The 21,880-nt window shown below is 45.0% G+C and overlaps 7 protein-coding genes across 7 annotated transcripts; 5 read left to right on the forward strand and 2 right to left on the reverse strand.

Moving 5' to 3' along the window:
* Positions 1-34: 34 nt before the first annotated feature.
* Positions 35-4,202, forward strand: BJ212DRAFT_1302201 (uncharacterized protein; the record flags this gene model as incomplete). The annotated part of the gene is made up of 9 exons (XM_041333230.1): positions 35-140; positions 209-915; positions 1,003-1,278; positions 1,563-1,676; positions 1,729-1,793; positions 1,848-2,071; positions 2,127-2,366; positions 2,528-3,106; positions 3,199-4,202. The coding sequence occupies 9 exons, from the start codon at positions 35-37 to the stop codon at positions 4,200-4,202; spliced, it is 3,315 nt and encodes a 1,104-aa protein (XP_041189654.1).
* Positions 4,203-6,631: 2,429 nt separating this feature from the next.
* Positions 6,632-7,177, forward strand: BJ212DRAFT_1278490 (uncharacterized protein; the record flags this gene model as incomplete). The annotated part of the gene is made up of 3 exons (XM_041331435.1): positions 6,632-6,705; positions 6,758-6,806; positions 6,866-7,177. Coding segments are annotated over 3 exons (435 nt in total), but the record flags the coding sequence as incomplete, so codon positions are not given.
* A 622-nt stretch (positions 7,178-7,799) lies between these two features.
* BJ212DRAFT_1448568 (uncharacterized protein) lies at positions 7,800-10,158 on the reverse strand (the record flags this gene model as incomplete). Its single annotated transcript, XM_041338560.1, has 8 exons — positions 7,800-7,926; positions 7,989-8,226; positions 8,257-8,872; positions 8,897-9,188; positions 9,227-9,507; positions 9,547-9,642; positions 9,706-9,899; positions 10,038-10,158. 8 exons carry the CDS (start codon positions 10,156-10,158, stop codon positions 7,800-7,802), a joined length of 1,965 nt encoding a protein of 654 aa, XP_041189656.1.
* A 4,117-nt stretch (positions 10,159-14,275) lies between these two features.
* On the forward strand, positions 14,276-15,200 carry BJ212DRAFT_1484010 (uncharacterized protein; the record flags this gene model as incomplete). Its single annotated transcript, XM_041340720.1, has 5 exons — positions 14,276-14,356; positions 14,427-14,576; positions 14,629-14,823; positions 14,874-15,043; positions 15,107-15,200. 5 exons carry the CDS (start codon positions 14,276-14,278, stop codon positions 15,198-15,200), a joined length of 690 nt encoding a protein of 229 aa, XP_041189657.1.
* A 1,637-nt stretch (positions 15,201-16,837) lies between these two features.
* On the forward strand, positions 16,838-18,995 carry BJ212DRAFT_1525877 (major facilitator superfamily domain-containing protein; the record flags this gene model as incomplete). The annotated part of the gene is made up of 7 exons (XM_041341732.1): positions 16,838-17,045; positions 17,093-17,155; positions 17,226-17,319; positions 17,376-17,945; positions 17,998-18,243; positions 18,305-18,353; positions 18,406-18,995. The coding sequence occupies 7 exons, from the start codon at positions 16,838-16,840 to the stop codon at positions 18,712-18,714; spliced, it is 1,539 nt and encodes a 512-aa protein (XP_041189658.1). The 3' UTR covers positions 18,715-18,995.
* A 717-nt stretch (positions 18,996-19,712) lies between these two features.
* Positions 19,713-20,697, forward strand: BJ212DRAFT_572810 (HIT-like domain-containing protein). The gene is made up of 6 exons (XM_041343545.1): positions 19,713-19,890; positions 19,950-19,989; positions 20,042-20,100; positions 20,171-20,280; positions 20,364-20,387; positions 20,453-20,697. The coding sequence occupies exons 1-6, from the start codon at positions 19,836-19,838 to the stop codon at positions 20,591-20,593; spliced, it is 429 nt and encodes a 142-aa protein (XP_041189659.1). The 5' UTR covers positions 19,713-19,835; the 3' UTR covers positions 20,594-20,697.
* On the reverse strand, positions 20,420-21,861 carry BJ212DRAFT_572880 (uncharacterized protein). Its single transcript, XM_041343546.1, has one exon. The coding sequence runs from the start codon at positions 21,734-21,736 to the stop codon at positions 20,801-20,803; it is 936 nt and encodes a 311-aa protein (XP_041189660.1). The 5' UTR covers positions 21,737-21,861; the 3' UTR covers positions 20,420-20,800.
* Positions 21,862-21,880: the final 19 nt, after the last annotated feature.

Here is a 21,880-nt window from a genome sequence, read left to right on the forward strand (position 1 = left end):
TCTCATTTGTTGCTCTGGCACATCCAAGTCCACCATGTACTATGAAAGCCAAAGGTGCCATGGGCATTTTCTTCCTCCTACCCTCATTGTCATCTGTCAGGCTCTACAAAAAGAGCATTTTTCTCCTGCAAACGCTGAAGGTGAGTTATTGATGATTGCACAATCTTCAGTGTAACATTTAATGCTAAAGCATGTACACAGTGTCTAGAAATGTCACATCCCAACCCAGAGGACCCTGACTACAACTGGGAGCAATTTGGTGGTGGTGGATACATATCTCCTCCTGCTGCCCAGACTCCCACTCATTTATGTGCACACATCAAACCAACTGTACATGATTCTGGCCTTGTCAAAAATGCTCAGGGTAGGAGAGTGAAACTTGTCACAAATCTTCTGGATGAGAGTGGTGAAGTCAATCCCTCAGCTCAGAATGTCCAGCCTGAGACAGGACAATTGCCTACTCCCATCTTACAGCAAGAGCTCCCAAACAACTCCACACAGGGTAGGCAAGGCTTATATGGTGATGTACCATGCCGAGCTGTGTTGTGTGAACTGCCACATGAACCCCAGCAGCATCCTTCACATGAATCCCAGCGATATCCTTCAGGCCCATGTGAACCTCCCCTTCCTCTCAATGCTCAGCAACCTCAGCCTAACATTATCCTTCTGCAACCTCCCCTTGCTACTATGCAGGGAACACACACACCTGTGGGGTTGAACAGCGGGCAGGATCTCCATGCTGCCCCACTTAATGCTGGACTGAGTGCTGATGCTCTTGGAGTGCTAGGTCTTCCCCAGGCCAGTCCCATAGATGACTTCAGTGCAGGGACTTCCACTACATTTGATGGCACACATTGTCCATTCACTGCCAATACTGAATTCGACTTCTCATCGCTTGATGTTCCATGGGATCCTGTGGGTGGGGACTTCACTCTAGGCAATATGTATGATGGCCGCACAGATTTACCAGAGACATGAGTTATCCCCCCCACACCTGCAAAGACTCCACCTTCTTTTGGTGCTCAACCTGGTATGCAAGATGCTTTCCAAAGCCACGATGACATGAGAGAATCTTTAGCTGGTGCACTGGTTGGCCATAGAACAGATGAGGTGAATGTATTGTTGGGGGAGAATTTCAAAGCCATCAATGGCATATTCAATGATCTTGTCGCAAAAACTGGCTTACCTTTGCAGCAAGTTTCTCATGCATATCACAAGGCCCATGGACAAATTCATTCTGCATTCAATCATTGGAACACATATGGCCACTACTTGAAAGTGAACTGAAAGCAGGAGCTATAAAGACTTCGCAATATTGAGGTAGCTGATGCTGCTCAGATTACACCAGCAATCTGAGCCAAATGCTACAAGGTGTTCTGAGTGGCTTTTCTGGACTCATGGCAAGAAATCCTTGAGACATTTGAGCAGGTAGAGGTGAGGTCAGTTGGACCTCAGACAGTTTTGCAGCAAACACAGGAATTCAGTAAGATTTGGAGAAAAGTCGTGACTATGGTGCATCCAACACTTCATACATCAAAATAATGTGCTGACCTTACTCTTAGGTGGACACCACTGCTGCCAAACATGGCTTTGAAGCTGTCTTTATCATATGCAGAAAGGTAGTCAATCAGGACACCTCACTTGGGTATATACATGAAACGCCAGGTGCAGAAAGTGTAAGTCATTCTTCCATTTGTATACATCAAAGTCCTTACTCAACACTTTTAGTTTTGGCAAACATGCTGCCAAGCTGACGAAGACATGATGATTGGGCATTTAAAAGCCCATGTATAGTAAGTCCATGGCTCCAATGTAGACCACTTTTGAATTCTAACTCACCATTTTAGCAACCTCACATCCCTCACTGTGGTTGAGGACATATATCCTGATGGCACACTGAGCATAAACAAGGATGAGCTGCAACCCAAGTGTAAATCAGCCAAAGTGTCAGCAGACACTCCAGATGCCATGAAAATTGACCCGGATGCTCTGGAGGTGTCTGACAGTGGTGATTGGCAACTCCAGGTCGATGTTCTTCAATGCATCAAGGGTGGCATAACTGTGCTATTCAGTGAGTATCTATTCCTTTTGGTATTGTTGCTTGATGTTTGCTTACCATTCTTAAGAGGAGCTTGGTGGGAAACTCACTGTCTGCTCAGGCAATTTCCCTTGGAAGAAGCTCCACAGCAACCTTGACCGTCAAGGGTTCATTATGGAAGGCTACCCAGAGGATATTCTTATGCCAGGAGAGACATGCAGCACCAATGCAAGGAGTAAGGGGATCAACAACCTCAACAAACGGGAACAGATCATTCTTGCAGAAGCCTTAAAATCTGGAACACTGGTGATCAAACATGGGCCCACAGGTATGTACTCATTTATATATTCTTAACCTACAGTAATTTCTTACTAGGTCCAGAGGTCAAAGACAACAGTTGACCTGTCATCATTGGGGAGGCTCCCCCACCACATTCTATTCACTTACACAGCTGGTGGTTGCTTGCCAATGGCATCATGTATCATGAAGGACCATCTCATCTCCAGCCAAGTGCAGTGACAACCAAAGTCAGGAAGCCAAATGGCAGTGTGCCCATTGCTCCCCCCATAGTTGTCAAGGATGATTCTCCCACTTCCACCATAGTTCGTCAGAAAAACCTTGTCATTTCGGTTGACATACCTCCTGCATGCCCCTTTAAGGTAGTCATGCTGCCAAAATCACAGGTGACACCAGTTGACATACCTCCTGCACATCCATTTAAGGTAGTTATGCTGCCAAAATCAAAGGTGACACCAGCACCTTCTAATGTCATCACTCTCAATGAGTCCATGAAGGCATCCTCTGGATCTGAGGGAGATAACTCAGAATATCATGACCTTCCACAAGATGATGAGTCTGATTATGAGGAAGAACTTCTGTCCTGCAAATATAAGGCAAGGACCATTGGCAGCACTCACAGACTTAAGCACCATGTGCCGTCCAGTGATGTTGAGTTGATTGAGCAGCTGCAGCCCAAGGGAAAGGGAAAAGAGACTGTGTTGCAGAAGGAGAGGGCAAGGGTACGTTATCATGAGCTCACCTCTGATTCTGAAGAGGAAAAGAAGGAAGGTATGTAAGGTTCATCTCTATCACCTGTATATCATGCTTACCATAACACTTTTACATAGTTGATGTGCCTTTGCAACTCTGAGACAGTCCAGTACATTCAAAGCCTGGGCCGAAGCCAAAGATGGTTATTCCTGGTTTGGCTGCAGCAGCTAAACAAGTTGCTTTCTATGAAGGTGGGATGCTTCATACGTATGAATCATCAAGAGCAGCAGGACCCTTGGGAGCAGCAGAACCATCAGGAGCATCAGACATGCACGAATCATCGAGAGCAGTAAGCACAGGAGTGTTACCAGAGCCATCTGCCCCCTCATCTGCCCCCTCGTCTCCATCGCCTCAATGTCAGCAACCTCCACACTCATTGGTTCCACTATCATATGACCAGCACAGCCCTGCCCTCCAAACTGCACCATATAATTACAGTCATGGCAGGACCCTTCCAGCACCTTCATATGGGCAACATCTTGATGTGCTGCAAGGTCAGAACTATCCTGACCCACACCATGATCAGATCACCTACCAATGGACTGCTCAACCCCTTCTAACCATGAATCAGAGTTTGGGTGTCAACACTGCCAGTTACAGCCATGCCCAGTATCCTCCTCACGATGATGTGTATACACACCTTGCACCCCATCATGCTAATGCTGCTCACACAGAAGCTTATATGACTCGTCCACCTGCTCATCAACAACATCTGGAAAACCATGGTACTCCTGCACTGGTATTTTCTCAGCAGCAGCAGCAGCAATATTCAGATGTTTATGGTCATGTACCTGCTCACGCACCTGCTCATGCACCTTCTTGCACACCTTCTTGCACACCTTCTCGTGCCCCTACTCCTCAACAGCACAGGGAGACTTATGACATCCATGTGCCAGCTCATCAACCACCCACCTCTCAACAGCATACAGGGACATATGACACTCATGTGCCTGCTCCTCAACAAGGACCTGTGGATGGCAGGGTACCATATAACCTGGGAAAACACTGGCAGCCTCACTATGGGCCACAAACACCATGCTCTAGTCAGAGGATGCGCCCTTTACCTGCTCTAATGGGGTACTCATCATCACTACCTCAGTCTGAAAGCAACTAGTAGACATCACCTCTTGTTTTTTGGAATGCTTTCCTCCATGGCACCATGCTCTTAATGTTTCCATCATCCTTGCTTTTGATGGTGTTCTTGATATTTCTGTATGTCCATACCTCACTCATTGCTTTGATTGCGTGTTCTTGATGTCTTGTATGTTAATATCTCACTCATGCTTGCTTGTTGTACAACTGACTTCAATGATAGTTTACTTATGTACTTTCATGTGCCAATAAATCAATTGTTTCTGGTTGAATGAAATGCTTTGGACATTTGTGAAATGGGATTTGAAGTCCCACTGAAGAAGATACATCTAAGGTTCATGATGCAGGAACATTTAGAACAAACCTGGCCTGGCATGAGAACAATGAACATCAAGATCAGACATCCCTGGCATGGGAACAATGAACATTGAGATCAAACATCAGACAATGGAAAAGTCAAGTCACTGAAAGGGATACACTTGAGGCTTGTATTGATTAAAAAACATTTAAAACAAACATTAAATAACGGAAAGGTCAAGTCATTGAGTTGACCAAGATGCACTTGAGGCTTGTGAGGGCTGGAGCAAGGGAGCAAGGGCAGCAGATAGCGCTATGTGAGATGCACATGAGGCTCATGAAGCACCTGGCACAGTGAGTATGGTCAGAAAAGGCAAAAAAAAAACTGTTTAGAACAACCTCAGCAAATTTATTGTTTGATGGTGGCTAGACAGCTGTGAGCAACAGTAGTGGACAGCACTATGCAAGATGCACACAAGGGATGTGAAGCACAGTGAGTATGGTCAGAAAAGGCGAAGAAAACTATTTAGAAAGACCTCACCAAACTTATTGTTTGATGGCTGTTAGATGGCTGTGAGTAAGGGCAGTGGACAGCGCTATGCAAGATGCACATAAGGGATGTGAAGATCTATACATACCATATATGGCAGTGAGTGAGGGCAAAGGGCACAGACTATACTTGCCATGAGAGCCTCTGCACGAACTTGAGTCAAAAACCCTCTCAAGGGTGGGAGCCTATTGTAGCACCTGGTGGAGACCCTCTTGGGGACAATGGTCTTTCAGCCTAGTTTCCCATGACATAGAAACTGGGTCTGAAAGATTGTGGGAACAGCTTTGAAGTGGTGCCAAGGGTGCCATGTCTCGCATGCTTGAACATCAATGTGATTGGTGCATATCACATGACTGGATCTTAGACCAACTGGACACCATTTCATGTGACTGGCCTGAGTTGGAACTAATTGACAACATTTTCGATATCATAGAGCATCTTCCATGGGATGCTCCACTCAAGGGAGTTGGTGCTTGCACTGATCTGTCCACTAGCAGGCTCCAGCCACTGACTTGGAGGTTGAGTCTGAGGGTCATGGCAAGTGCAGACATCTTGCAAACACTCAGTACAAAGACTTTTGGATGCACTAGATATGTTTTTTGATGTTTTTACTGCTTGTCACAATTTAGGTTTGGCAGCCTCAAAACTGGTGTGACTGTCACAAATAATAGCTTCAATTCATTGGACGTGTGATGCTGTGATGAAGCTAAGTGCATATCTCAACAGTACCTCCAAAGTGCATGTTGGGTAGCAGTTGATGGCATTCAAGGACATGGGTGAGTTGGTCAGCTATGATCGCTGTCAGGAGTTTACCAGTGGTGTTGAGTAGGGTGATAGGCTGGTAGGCCTTGGGAACTGAGTAGTTGGGCTTTCCTGGTTTTTGCAGGACCACCATCATGAACATTCTCCATGGCTGGTAGTATGTGCTGTGGGAGAAGGTGGTATTGAATAGGTGCTGGAGGTAGGGGATGAGGGTGTCTGAACATTCTTTGAACACAATGTTGCAGATCCTGTCAGGACCTGGTGCCTTGTATCTGCTCAGTTGCTGATGGCCTGTTTGATTTGGTCAGGGTGATGGGTGGAGTTCATTCAATAGGGTCAGGGTATTCCATGTCATGTGGGACAGAGTCAGCATCGGGGGGGGGGGGGGAGGGAAGAAAGACTTAGCTAGGATTTTACTCTTCTCGCTGTTGGTGATTGCTTCAGCTATGGATCCATCCTGGTTGGTGAGGGTGAGGGAGGGTATGTGGGTCTTTCCTCCATCACAGGGTTCTGCTGATATATATTTGTTAGCGGTCCACAGATCTTTACCTTCGATGTCCTCCAACCAGTCCAACCAGTGTTGTTTCTTGGTTGCCACAATCTCATTGGCATATTTGTCCTTGCTGGCTTTGAGGTCATCATGGCTGGGGTGCTGGGGGAGACCCCACATTTGGTAGGTGAGTTTGCTGAGCTCCTTGACCTGCGTTCTGAGGTTGGACAGGTGTTTTGTCCACCATTGTTTGGAGTGAGGGCAGGGTTTCGAGTAAGGTATGCAGGTCTCCATGGTAAGGGTGATCGATTGGGTGAGGTGCTTGGCAGCTTCCTGAAATTCATCGTCTGAGGTCATCATATCTTGCTTTGGATTAGACATGTTCCACCAAACTCAATCCATATCACTCTCTACACTGATGTTCAGGTACAATATCATGTGTTTTGTAGTTCTGCCATACTGATTGACAATAAAACAGCATTTCAGAGACTGTGCGCTCGCATTTAAACACATTGATGAACATATCAGTGTGTTAATCCACATTTTCTGTTGTAAATCAGCTGGATGATTCAATGGGCTGTCACAGGTTTTTCTGGGTCAAATTACGGGGACGTCTGTTGGGACTGACGTTTTTGTTGGATATGGCTGGTGTGCAGATTCTGTGCTGTTCATGGTCATGTATGTCTTCCAGCTTGCTGTGCTTATCCTTAGAGGTTCCCATTGTCCTTGGAATTGCTGGTTTGGTTATGAAGGTGGGCTGGAAGTCTGGAAGATCTTGCCATCTAAGCAGTCCCAACTAGTTGCGAATGACGACCCTGAGAACGCAGAATGTGGTCACCTGGCTGTGGTCTGCAGCAAGAAGGGGGGCACTAAAGGAGGTGCTGAGGAGCTTTGCTAGTCTGAAAATCTCTCAAGCCAAAACTTGACACTAGTACTGAACATATTATATACTGCTAGCTTAGAGGCTGTAACATGTAATTCTTGATGATCCGATCTGCTCATGCATTATCACCAGTTCACCAACTTCATACAGTTGTTCCATGGTAAATTACTCATGAAATCTGCTGGTTATTGAGTACTATTACTATCACTCAGGTGTTTTGCAAAACTTTGATTCAGTTGGCATATATGCAGCTCCTCTAACACAGCCAACACAATTTCATCAGGAAAACCCTCCTGGGCTAAATTCACAAAATTATCACTAAATCACATTATTTGGATAATTCTATCTAATCACTTGTGTTTAGGAATGAAGATGATCATAATCTTTCTGCAGGATGCAATTATCTCAAAATTAGCAAGAATCATTGGAATATTGAAAAAGTATGTCTATCTATATATGAGTTCAACCAGAATGTGTTGCAGTCATCAAGAACAGTCTCACTCTTCCATTCTCATGGGGCTATGTTCCCAAACCTTGGTATAAGGTGGATGCTATGCTCAATATCACCCACCAGCTCAACACTAGCCACTCTGTCACCACCGCGCATTGATCTTGAGAGTTTGTAAAGTCCGTTATTTCAGTCAGGAGCAGATGGGAATGGAATAAACCATTCAATGTATGCAAGGTGAGGAGGAACATCAAATGTTGGTGGGAAAAGCAGCAGTATTGATTTTGGTGGTAAGGCAAAGATGGCTTGAACTTGACTGACATGGAAACATAGATGAGTCAGTAAGCAGTTATTAGCAACCAAACAGCACCTGTTCACACACCTTCAAGATCATTTGTATTTGAGTCTTCACCAAGCCTGACCAAAGCTGTATCAGACTGGCGAGCAACCAGACGAGAGCCTGACCACTGTTGCAGTTTTGCATGGACACTGTCCAAGGTTACATGTCCCTTGCTGTGGCCACCAGTATCAATCGAGCACCACTTGATCTTATGAAAGATGGGGAGACTTTGGAATGGAAAATGAATGTCACCTGCTAAATTTTCAAGTGCTTGACCTCAGAGAGGCTCAGGATGGCTGCTTTGACTGTGGCATGCGATATAGTGTGCAAGGGCCTCACAAAAATGAGTTGCGCCATAATCTTCAACAAGTTTTTGAATGCTGACAGCCTTTGCACTAGGGTGTCTTGTCATGACTAGTTCACATCTGAAAGTCATATCAGATGGATGTGAATGATAGGGCTCAGACTGGTGGCCACCAGCAAGATGCCAAGTAACATACTTCAGGTGCTGTAAAATCTTCTCCTTTTGTTCAAGCCAGTGCGTCATTTGAATAAACTCATCCTTGTGATTGGTGGCGTGGTAGGCATCTTTTGCTAGATCAATATGAAGACATTTGGTATATTTGGTATTGTAATTGTCAGTTGTACCAAATAGTGTGATCATGAGATGGTAGTGGTGTGCGGCATGCAACTTCGGCAAGTTGAAATTGTTTTGAATACCAAGTTGAATAAAAATCTCCTTGTTTTCGTGGAAAAGATCTAATGCCTCATCTAGCGAGTGAAGCGTCTCTGAGCTGTGACAAGGGTATTGGGCAAGATATAGGAAGTCGAGTAGCCCCTGCACTGATCGAAGAAGACGACTCGCATCAAGATTGTTGGGCAAGGATATGTTGATTATGATGCCAAGGATGAAACAACATATCTGCACATGTTCAGCACCACTTACATGTGATAAGCATGTGATGCCCTTGGTGAATAGGCAGATATGATGGTTTGGAGGTAGCCACCGACAATGAGTGTCAATTTCTGCAGCTCCAAAAGCTGCCGATAACCATCCCAGGAGGTGCTTGATCAAGCCTTGATATAGCTGGTGCAGCACATCTGGTGTGATAGCCTGGAAAATATTTGCAAAAGGGAGATCCTCCCAGAAAGGATGAATGATGGGCTTGACACCTGCTGTGGCACATGCATGCACAAATGCTAAATTTCCATGGTCTAAAGCAGCAAGTGAAATGGGACTGTGTTGCTTCCCATGTCCTTGACTTCAACATCGCACTTCAGGCACTCTCTGAACTTGATACCTGTGGCCAGGAGTTGTTCTGTATAGTTGCCAACAAAACTTGCAAACAATGGATGACAACGACGAAGAGCACCATCTCCACTATGCATGAGAACACCATCTAATCCAGTAGGTTTCAGCAGAGCGAGCACACAGCATAAACATGCATGGTACAAATTTGCAATAGTGTGACAGTGAGATGCTTTGTTGGTAATGTGTTCAAGGCGGGTTGTTGGCAGATAAGCAAGCAGGATATGTGCGCCACATGAAGGTTTACGCTAGATTTCCTTTGGTATGTTGCTGATTGTAAGATATACAGGGTAGGCAGTCTTGTTGTGAAACATCATCACTTGTGTTTTGTCTGAGGAAATAATAATTGGAACTATGGTTCCACCAGGACAATTTTCATCGAGCTTTTTCTAGACAACCATAATAAGTTACAATGTCTGGTAGGTGTTGTGCCAAGCTGTCCTTACCTGCGTTTCCCACCACCACTTACCAGTATGCATGTCACGGAATAGATGAACCATCTGGTCTTCATCAGTGTGATGCTGCTCTGGGGCAAATGTGAGATATCTTGCGAAGTCCGGGTCACTATACAAAGACTTGACACATTTGATGATATTGTGGTAATAGACATCAAATGCTTCTCCAGCAACAACAACTTGTTCTCATTTGAATTTTGGTTGTCCCATTGGAAGTTCGTAATCAATTAACTTGTTCAGTTCATTTGCATTTTTGAAAGAAAGTCCTAAGCATTCACTGACCTAGTATTAGGGGCCATTAAATTAGATACTCATCATGAAACCAAGAAAAATGCTCACTCTGTCAATGGAGAGCAAGTCCAAAAATGCAGTAGAACTTGAACCACAAAGTTTCGCCCATTTCACAACCTCCCATTCAGTCTTCGAGGTGAATGGGTAGTACATATTCTCGTCATCAGCAAGCTGTGCTCCATACACAACATTGGCAGAGTGTTCAGACGATATCCTTTGGCCAGCACGTGGGTCTGGATAAGGCATAGCTACAAATCCATGCTGGCCTTGTGCACGTGCCTCGATGTCCTGATGAGCATTGTGAATCTCATGATCATCATGAACTTTGGCATTGTCAGCATCATCAAAGGCAAAGGTATCAGGTAGCGATAGCATTGGTGCCTCCCATTCAGGTTCAAATAGGGAATCATTGATATCCAAGTTGTTATCCAAGTTGTCAACATCTGAGTCAGAGTTGCTACCAGCCTGCTCAGAGCATTGATCAGAGCAAGACCACTCCAACTCGTCCTCATTGTAAGCTCCAAAGTAGTCTCCCTGGAATGCAGGAATAGGTGGCTCAGGCTCATCTACAGGATCTGGGTTTGTTCAGTTGGGCTGGCATGAGTTCCTGTAGAGTGCTTGGCAACGGGAGTCATGGCTTTTTGCAAGATGTTGGCTAAGGCCAGTGACCATGAAATTGTCATGGCCACATGCTGGGCACATCTGCATGTGAGGGGAGAGGTGGGTGCTGGGGGGAATGCACGAAGAGGAGGAGAGAAAAGCTTTAGGACGGACAGCTGAGCCTGAATCAATTTCTGATGGAGGTGGGGAATGCGTGAAAAGGAGGAGAGAAAAGCTTTAGGATGGACAGCTGAGCCTGAATCAATTTCTGATGGAGGTCCTGAATGAGCCAAGAGGAGGAGAGAAAAGCTTCCTGAAACAGACAGCTGAGCCTGAATCAATTTCCGATGCTGGAAGTCCTGAGGTAAGTACTAACCCACCTTAAGAAAAGTGAAGTCAGGCCTGAGGTAAACATTTGGGTAAGTATGAACCCAGTGCTCATCTCCGCATAAGACTCACCTCACACCTCATGTTATCATCTCCCATCTAGAGGCAGACCCAGAGGGTAAGTATCACCTCGCACCTCATGTTATCATCACCCATCCCAGAGGCAGACCCAGATGATTTCTCACAGCACTCAAGATATCTATGTCCCCTCACCCCATGAGATGGACAGCTGAGCCTGAATCAATTTCCGATGCTGCTAGTAGGTCCTGAGGTAAGTTCAGGGATGGACTGTGTCCGAGTACTAACCCACCTGAGCGCACAGCAACACTACAAAATTTAACTTCAATACCATCAACTCAAATCTCATTTTTCAACTCTTACCATTCATCACACTCCCTGCTACTAGTAGTCCTGTCCCAAGTTTTCCACTCCCTAGTTCTTTAAGCAAGTTTAGTACCGTTGTCCTGCATGATTTGGGAATCATGCATGGACATGACTACTAGGTAGCCCCCCTAAAAGACAAAGTCTGTTAGCTTAGGCATCAGGCTAGTCAACCCATACCTTGGTTTCAAACCTTGGTCATATAGTTCAGTTTCCCCTCTGTGATTCATGAATTTATTATATCTTGAAGAAAAGTCATTTGTGAGATGGGAATCACATAATGACCTAGTTGATATTGTGAAGCAAGAAGGTTAAGGTATTGCCTTGCCTTTGGCTTATTCACTTTGGCTAGAGAAAACTATAGAGAAAAGTTCAAAGCCTAACAAAAAAACCTATCTAAAAAGCCTGTGTTTTGTGTCTTGTTATTGTGTTATTATTTCTGAGTTGTTTTCTCTAGTATTTCCTTGATTTATTTTTCTATTGGGATGCTCTGACCCATCAGATACTTCACAAAATTGTACCTACAGGGTATGATGTCATAATGATGTCATATGGCTCCACAGATACTCCTGCAAGTATTCTGTTGAAAGTTATGATGTCATGATGATGTCATTTGTTCTGGAATGTTCTGCTCCACTTGCTAGAATGTTCTGCTCCACTTTCTGGAATATTCTGCTCCACTTCTGATGTCATTGCTCCGCTTTTTTACTTACATAATATTCCCACACAAAATGTATATAAGGAGGGCCCATTCTCCCCAAAAAAAATAGGATCTCCCACTTGCAATCATTTGAATCTCAGTTTGAGCTACTCACTGTGAAGATTGTTGCTTACAAAGAAAGCCCCTTTGAAGTACCAAGTGCAGGGAAAAGACATTCCCTTGAGATTACATAAGTTTCTTATGATAGAAACTTAGTTTATTTGAGACCAGCTTCTCACCTAGTTTCTGATATTGACCAACACAAGCTTTGGTCAATCTGTTTGTTTGTGAGACCAGCTTCTCACCTAGTTTCTGATATTGGCCAACACAAGCTTTGGTCAATCTGTTCATTTGTGAGACCCGCTTCTCACCTAGTTATCTGATATTGACCAACACAAGCTTTGGTCATTCTGTTCATTTGTGAGACCAGTTTCTCACCACTTTGTGCCTATTTGACCAACCAGTCTTTGGTCAACGTATTTGTATTTGAGACCATAGTCTCTACAGAGGATTATCTTAACAAGGAACCACATTCCAGTGTCTAGATGGTTTATCCTAGACAAGTTTATAAGTTGGGATATAACACAAAAGCTCCAGCTAAGTTAATCACATAGATTGGTTTAGCAAGCCTCCCAAGAACTCACACATTATCTACCACAAAAGAAGAAAAGTCGTAGACCATGTTAATTGAGGACTGGCAAGAAGTCTTATCCTAGTGTAATTGTGGTGTCATTACATTTTACATGCATTTATATAAGACCCTTGGTTATTAAGACACCATTGTCTTTCTTTCAAATTTTAGTCAAGTCTCGCCTGATCAAGGAAACATGACCGCACCTTGTGATAAGTGTCTATGCAGACAAGTGGTGACCATGATGCTGGCTCATGATGCGGGCCCCACTGGTAGACTCAGAGCCATGTGGAGCAAAGAAAAAGGCTATGGAGAATGCAGGTGAGTTAGAAGCACACTAGGAAAAACTAATAGTTTGCAGCTGACCTGAAAAATTCCCAGTCTGGAAGCAGGACAAACCTAAGTGACAGTCAGCGCCAACTGAGGGTGCTGCAAGAGGATCAGCTGCGCAAAAGAAGAAAAAAGCTTCTGCTAGTAAGCCTATTTCATTTGGGGAACATGTTTGCAACTTGAATACTAACCACATGCATCACTTTATAGAAGATGCCACACTGCCTCAAAAGGACTTGCATGCACCTGTATCAAAATCTCGAAAACCTTCAACACTAAGTACATACAGTCGATGAACATCACTTGCCACTTACTGACATATTTAATTGCTGCAGAGCACCAGTGCATGGACACAGACACTGAACATGATAGTAGTGAACATGATGGTTTTAGCGATAGTGAAGATAAGAAGAAAGGTTAGTATTCTCCTGGGCTGGCAGAAAAGGAAATCTTACAGATTAAGCATGCACAGTCAAGGAGGCCCATTATTGGCCGAGTAAACTCTGTTGAACTTACTCCATGAAGGATGTGAACATGATGCTATCCAGCAAACATGAACAGAGTGGTGTTGACTCAGATGACAATCAGTGCAATGTCCATTCAGGCACTGACCCCTGTGACAGTGATGGTGACTCAAACCATATCAGTGAGGATGAGGATTTAGACACTGCTGCAAGAATGCTTTCAGATGAGGTCAGTAGTTCCTGATTAGTAATACTTATGACAAGGATGAGAAACAACTCAACCAAAGGTTGCATCACTCGTTACTGATGACCGGAAGTCTCAGAAGTCAAAGGGATCAGCTTGTGGCACAGTATTAAAGGACTCCAAAGTGTTGGCCCATGATCATAAGCAAGCGACAGAGGTGAGAACAATTCTTCAATTCAATTACTACCCTCTTGGTTGCTAGTATAGTATTCCACCTTTAGATTCCAACCTGGGATGATGTCGGCAATGCTATTTCAGAGTCTGTTGAAAGCACCACTACTATCAGTGGTGAATCAGAATTTTTCTCTGATAATGATGGCACCATCACTCGAAAAGCCTGAACCTCTGCGCCAAAGAGTATCGCCTCACTTGTCCAATCCGAGAAGGGAAGAGTCAAACTCCTTGATCAGAACCCACAGACCCGCCAGGTTGTTCAAGCTGTGATCACTGAAGTCAAGTGCTATCTGATCTTTGTCCATGGGTACCCTGAATTAGTTGACAAGAACCAGCTCTCAATGCGAACTTTGTTAACCATGGCTGAGAAATGTAGCTTGCACACAATCACAGAATGTCTTCAAGCGGATGAGCAGTATGCTTCACAGCTTGGTGCGCTGGTGAGTTCATTTGGTGCATAGTATCCAAGTCAATCCAGTTGAAGTTTCTAACTATCTTTGATTATATGAGGTGGATGCCCGCATCCCTATATTGCAGCATGAGCTGAAAGACGATGCTTGTGCAAACATTGATGGCTACTTCTGCCTTGGGCACAAGGACTTTGCAAAAGCGAAAAAACTAACAGAAAAGGTCATTTATGCTTATGCTTTGAAGTTCGATGTGAGTGCATTACATTTGCTCTGGCTATGCTGATTCTTGCGACTTTTTTCAGACCAACAATAATGCTATGCCTATTAGGAACAAGCCCTACCAGGGTGAACTCCTCATATACTTGATATGTAACCAGCTCTTCCTTAGCTCAAAGGCCATTGGTGTGAAATTTGTGGCATGCTTTGTTGAAATTGCCAAGAATAAGGCGCAGCATCCTGAAATTCCTATATCCTTGCTGGTGCTGGTTGCAACTGTGGTAATGTGCTTGTAATCACTCTATGAATGCACAGCTCAAATTTTTTCAAGGTTTATTCCACTCTTTTATGGAAGTCTCTTGGTTCACTGGGGAAGTTCAACTTCTCAGGAAACCAATTCAGCAAAACTTACAACTACCACATCAAGTCCCTGGAACAGTTGAAGGAGAACGCACCTGGAAAGTTTCATCATATGATGGCGGACATTTATGAGGCTGTGCAGTGAGTTTTTGCCTGGGGGGTGCTGCCTCAGTCCTCAATGCTGACTTGTCACTTGGCTTGCAGTAAGTTGAGTCGGATTAGCGCTGCTGGGGGCCACAACAAGCTGGACACTTTGGAACTGCTTGACCTTGATGGTATGGAGGAGGACAAGGACTAATCTTCGGCATTACTGGGGAGCACATTGAGGTGAACACTTTTGAACTGCTTGTCCTTACTGGGGAGCACATCAAGGTGAACGCTTTTGAACCATTTGACCTTCATGTTGATAGTATGGATAGGACTCGGGCTAATCTACTCCCTACTCACATTCATTTTGTACCTATGCGATTTGTTGAGAGCGCTGATTGATACAAGTCTCCATCTCAGTCCTTACTAGCTGTGCTTTAACTTTACATACCATTTTCTAATCAAAACTAATTTGTTTTTGTGTAATGTTGTCTGATGGTGATTGAATTTGTGAATACCGCTCGTCAAAAATTAAACGGATGTTCTCAAATAGCTAATCATTATGATTAATTCTGCCAAATTATTTGGGGGTAACATAATCGATCTAATGGATCTAATCGTTCAAATCTGTCGCATTTTGAGATAATAGTGCATGATTATTGATAATGTCGTATAATTAGACGGGGAGGGTTTTCCTGATGTTGTGCCATTCCAGATTGATGTTACATTTCTACAGTCTATCACCAGAAGTTTACTAGATTTTTATATGCTGCCGTTGGCGAGTTATTGGAGCCACGGAACGATCCCTCACTAAAAGCTGTTGTCCGTATGTTTGTGGAGTCGGTCACACAGTGCACGGTAAATCGCTCCCATGATAATACATGCAGCATGAGCATATCCAGTCGCGGAGATTTATATTTTGCAAACTGTCACACCTGCGCTCATGTATATGGCTGATAACGACTGCAGTCGGATTTCTTTAAAACTTGCAGGCTGTGTTTTTACAGGTCTGGACCAGTTAAGGACCAGCTTCCAGGAAATTGTGGGGCCACTACTACTAGGATCTGCGGTATGCGGTGAATATCAACTCACATTCCTGCTCAGTGCTCTTGACATAGTATAAATAATCTGAGAGTCTCCAAATTTGAAACCACACTAAATATAAATAGCGGTTCTTAAAAGTTGAAGCACATGAGAGAATGGTATTTCCTGGCATTTGAATCCTCCGGAGGCCTCAGTACTTGGTAAAGCGTAATAGTGTGCATACAGAGTCTTGGCACTGCGGTTTGGCTTGTTTCAACAGTTTGTTGTAATACCTACATAATATTCTTGGTTCGCACTCAATGTTGAAACGTTGAGGCTTCAGGTTGTTGAGGGTGCAGAGCCATTCCGCAGCTGGTTAAACCCGTGAGAGCAAGCGCTTAACGCTTGCGGCTGGCGTACTTACCAATGCCAAGGACGGACTTCCGGTGAGTTGCTGACTTTCACGGTTGCTGATTGACTCGGAAGTCGGAAATATCTGTTTGACAGAATTAAAAGCCTTTATAAGGACGTCATGTGTATGAAAGGGCAGGTAGCTTTGAGGCAGCTGGTGTGCTTTCTCTCGTCGATTTCTCGGCCGTTCGGATTCTGTGTCCTACACTCAAGTTCGTCGTTTGTTTTTAGTGTTTTTTGAGTTTCCTATACTCACTTTCGCAGAGCCCGTGCACACCATATGACCTAGCCTCCGGCATCACTCCCAGTGCTTCCCGTCTTGCGTATCTTCATACTTATCGCAGTCCTCGTCGTAGCACACACTTCAGCAGGCGGCCAGTTCCTAACCGTCGCTGAGACTCACCCTAGACTTTAATGTCTCCCTCCAGCACTGAGAAACTAGGGGCGCACTGCGAGTCTCCCGAAGCAACTGCCGAACAAATTGCAGCGTCCCCAGAAGAAAGTTGGCCCACAAAAGATTTTGGTCTTATACCGATCCCGAAAAGGCTCCAATACGATCCCGTCAAACCTTTTCACTTTGGCATCTTTCTCAACATGTCCTTTGGATTTGCTAGCACATTCAGTACGGATTTCTCTGTACACAATGAATGGATGCTAATGGAAAGACAGCTGTTGCTAACTTGTATTATTGTCAACCGCTGTTGAGTATGTTGTTGCGAGGAGTTATCGGCTGTGCGTGTCTCTGATCTGAAATTCGTACATAGTCGAATTTTCGAAATCATTCGATGTTACATATGAAGAGGTTTCACGGTGTGTTATTTCGTCTGTTTCAATGAATCTGGGCTAATAGTGAGTATAATTCGGTTGTCAAGAATCCCCACCCTCGTTCAAGCAGGGTAAATGAACTTATCGGTTTCCGATGGAACGTTCACGACTTATTATCGTGGTCCAGATATTTAGTGGGATTACTTTTGATATCCCCCCTCGGCGACCTTGTTCGACGCAGACAACTGGTGTTGCTGCTGGTTGCAATATCCACTACTCTAACGATAGGTTTGGCCGTGACTAAAAATTTGCAAGTTTTTGAGACCTTGTCCTTCTTGGTCGGCGTTGCAACTGTCACTCCCCAGATCTTGATGCCCCTAGCTGCAGATCTGGCCCCACCTGAACGTAGAGCGTCTGCATTATCTGTGGTACTCTCGGGTCTCATGCTAGGCGTCCTGATCGCTCGTGTCTTGGCTGGCGTCATAGGTAATTTTACAACCTGGCGTGCAGTCTACTATATGTCAATTGGTGTCCAATCACTCGTTCTTATCGGCGCCTACCTGATGCTTCCTGACTATCCGTCCAAAAACCGTGATATGACCTATTTCCAAATCCTATTTTCGATGGCCAAGTATGCGGTGACGGAGCCACTTGTAATACAGGTGGCCATTATAAATATTGCATCCAGCACATGTTTCACTAGTTTTTGGGTCACTCTCACCTTCCTTCTCGGAGGTGCACCCTATTACTACTCCACGTACGCACATATCCTCTGACTTTTTACTGCCTGAACTTGAGACCATTTCCAGTCTCATAATTGGTCTCTTCGGTCTCGTTGGCATGCTAGGCGTGCTCGTTGGACCTTTCGCAGGGCGTCTAATTGATAGGCTGGTTCCTTGGTACGCAACTTTGACAGCCACTGGCTTGCTCCTGGTTTCCCAAGCTGTGCAGACTGCTGCAGGTGGAATCAATGTTGCAGCTGTCGTCATCGCATGCTTCGGGCTTGATGTTGCGCGTCAGGCCCAGCAAGTGTCTATGACCACTCGGGTCCTAAGGTCAACATATTTGTTTTTCCGTGGGGGGGACCGCTGTTGACTCACAATAATCATGCCACAGCATATCTTCCGCAGCTCGTGCGCGTTTAAACGCCATTCTCATTCTATCGGTGAGTTCCGCAGGAGTTATCAATCGGAGTGTTGTTAAGCAAGACGTACCAGCTCTTCATCGGGCAGGTGATGGGCACATCCGTTGGCACGCAAGTTTTCGTGCAACACGGGTGGAGAGCGTGTTCACTATTGATGCTAGCGCTCCAAGCCTTCTCAATTCTAGTTTTATTGCTGCGCGGTCCACATTGTCCTCGAAAACGTTGGTTTGGCTATGAAGGGGGACTCGAGGCACGGAAACGTGTTGTCTTGGAGAGGGAGAAGTCACGGAGTGGCGAGGGGGCAAAAGTGGAACACGATTCAGAGGCGCAAATAGAGGCGCCGATGCAAAATGGTGAAGGTCTGCAGTCCGATACATCATAGATAGAAGTTCATCTTGTGACCCGAGGAAACTTGCTCACGGGAAGGACGGCAGCGGTAATGCAATTTGCCACTGGGACCACCGAAAAAGTAAGGCCGCGTCTTTGATAAGAATCTACAATGGTGGGACCCACAAGTGCATAGCATGTAAGTCACGCCATACCAATATAGAGTTACAAACACTGAGACTACTTTCCAGTCGGGGAACTTTGAAGTGTTGGAATAGCAAAACTGGCGAAGGTTAGTGACCACTCAAAAAAACCTCATCGGAATGCGACATACCAAGGTCGTAGAAAATCAACAAACCATACATGATGCTTCCTCAGCCACACCGCGCGTTAAATCTGAAAACCCATATCAAGGAAAAGAACTCGGGAGATTAAGAAAACAGACACAAACCCCCAAATTCACTCCCATTAACACATGCAATAGTTAGTATAGCGATATCTCACGCATTTGCAAGGTTGCTTTGTATCCTCCACATTGTGTCCGCTCTTCAAACTTGAATCTTGAACGATACATGCATGAACGTCCGCAAGCACTGCCATTATAACTGCTTTCATCCGACTGTGTTTCGTATTCCACTGCGAAGAATGTCGGAATCTGTGTGATGAGTTCTTGTGAAAGTAATAGTCCAGGAAACTGTCTCATTATAGTGCCAAAGAGGATCGTGCTTCGTGAAGCATGATCGATTTTATTGGCGAATGTATCGTAGAAATTATGTTGAAGTGACCAGAAGATGAAATAACATTTGTATGCCTAGCTGCAGGTAGCCATGTGTGGATTGATTTTCTGTTTGTAGTACTACGTGTTCTGTAGCTGATGTCGGAAGTTGGAGAAAAGGAACAGAGGATACTAGTCTCACCTACTAGCCAGACCAATCGATGGGAATTACTAGGATAAGCCGTCAAGACCCACGAGTCAACAGAGATGCCGCGAAATGTAAATCTTGTAAGTCGTGTGAGGGAACCAGGAAGACGTCCGCTTTGTCAGCTTGATCATGTGCGACATGTAGCACCGTGGCATGGCCAAATACATGTCATCATCATCAGAATTGACAATGACGAAGAAGCACTGATAGTCAGCCTTATCGGATATCAATATTTGCCTCGACTCAAACCACCATGGCGGCAGCAGCACGGACACTCAGCACCTGCATATTTTGCAAGATCATCAAGGGTATGTTGACTACTTCTCGTCATTCAGCTACGCCACCTTATCACGCTACTGTGTTCTAGGCGAAATCCCAAGCTTTAAGATCATCGAGACAAACTTTTCGTTCGTCCTTTTTCTTCCGTCAAATTATAGACACATATTTATCATAGATCAGGTACTCATTCCTTGACATTGGCCCCCTCTCCAAGGGCCATGCTTTGATTATCCCTAAAGGTGTGTCAGCCGTCACCAGAAAGGAAAAAGGACTATGTTGTGAGACAATGCGCTAATACGTGCATTATAGACCACGCGGCAAAGCTCCACGAGCTCCCAGATGAATACCTCGCGGATGTGATGCCCATCGCGAAGAAGATCGCCACTGCACAAGGGCTCGAGAACTACAACATCCTTCAGGTACGTTCAATCCCACATGCAATTACCGTCCCCCTCTCCCCATTCCCTGCCGTTTAGCCTGCATAGCTGACCCCACCACCAAGAATAACGGCCGCATTGCACACCAGGTTTGTCTGCGCCTTCAACTCATTGGGCTTAGACAGCATTGACTAACATTGGTTTGCGCGTTTAGGTTGTCGACCACGTACACTTCCACGTCATTCCCAAACCTGATGCCTCAGACGAGGAGGGACTCGTTATCGGGTGGCCCGCGAAGTCCGACTTCGTAGATGAGGTGAAGAAGTATCACGAAGAACTCCTTGGAAAACTATAAAGCGCATCTGTGCTGCACCCGAGTTGGCGATAAACAATAACGAAACTGGAAAGAAAGCTAATAACTGAATTTGCAATTAAATTATATTCTGTCTCCATCTGACTTACAACAGTTCTCGACGAGGGGTGATTGGTGGGTGTAATAAGAATCCTTAAGCGCCTTCCAGGTTATACACATTGCAGATGGCTCTCGTCATCTCTACAGTCCCTACAGTATGCATCTACCTCGTGCTATTTTTCTGCGCTTTTTTCCTGTTGATATTTCCTGTTCTGCATCCCTCTGTGTAGGGCCGGTGTCATGCGATGAGAGTTTCTCTGTCTCCTCCTTTTGACGTTTTTTCTTTCTTGTAGCTGACCGCAACAAGTGCCCATGCTGTTTCAAAGTAGTAGGGCATGCAAGGTGTGCACAACTAATTGTGCGGGGCACGACATCGGAGTAGCAGACCGAAATCTCCCTCACAACTGAAAGCAACGGCTCAACCACATCCACATCGACTTCATCCTGCGGCATGGCCGTCTGAAAGTCTATCACCTGCAAGTTGCAAGTCGCTGTAACTTCTAACCAAGCCATGATACGATCAACCCCCGATTTGGTTGGGCATCCTACCAGTGTTAATTTCCGCAACACAGGAAGATGAAGGCCGACAAATATTTCGGTAAACCAGTGCGAATAATTGAGATCCGAGGGTAGAGGGAGAGTCAATGATTCAAGGCAAGAATGGGTGACCAAATGGCTTCCAGCGTCGTCATGACCGCTAAATACATTCGCCACTATGATGGTCTCCAGAAAAGGGAAGATCACTGAAATGGAACGGACGATGTTTGGGGAAGCGTATTGAAGATGAAGATGTCGTAAATTTTTGTAGGTAGGAATAGGACTAGTAGTGATCCCCCCCGACTCACTCAGGATGTGTAGCCGACGGAGATTTGATGCATTGAATTTATGAAGACCTAACCAGCTACATTCCAAGGTTCTCAATTGCGGCGTATCTAACTTGAAAGTGGGCCATTCGTTTTCAAGTAACACGCCAACCACTGTTTCCCACCGCCTACTCTCGGACTGAAGAATCTCGAGAAGTCGAAAATCTGCCTGTGAAAGTTTCCTGTAACCTGGTACAGCTTTGCACCTGACAGGCTTATACATAAAGAAATGGCATGAAAAGTAGATCCGATCGATGCGAAGGGTGAGAGGCTGACTATCAGAGCGGGCGAGCCAACATTGGAGCAGACATGAATTCAAAGGAACGGCTTCAATGGCTCATCTCCACCGGGAAGTGTAATCTGGATG

The sequence above is a fragment of the Suillus subaureus genome (genome assembly GCF_016647635.1).
Source record: "Suillus subaureus strain MN1 chromosome Unknown BJ212scaffold_31, whole genome shotgun sequence".
NCBI lineage: Eukaryota > Fungi > Basidiomycota > Agaricomycetes > Boletales > Suillaceae > Suillus > Suillus subaureus.

Coding starts and splice junctions, on each gene's coding strand:
- BJ212DRAFT_572810 (XM_041343545.1), top strand. CDS start 19,836: ATGGCGGCAGCAGCACGGACACTCAGCACCTGCATATTTTGCAAGATC. Junction 19,990..20,041: donor ATCATCGAGACAAACTTTTC/GTTCGTCCTTTT, acceptor ATCATAGATCAG/GTACTCATTCCTTGACATTG. Junction 20,101..20,170: donor TGCTTTGATTATCCCTAAAG/GTGTGTCAGCCG, acceptor CGTGCATTATAG/ACCACGCGGCAAAGCTCCAC.
- BJ212DRAFT_572880 (XM_041343546.1), bottom strand. CDS start 21,736: ATGTATAAGCCTGTCAGGTGCAAAGCTGTACCAGGTTACAGGAAACTT.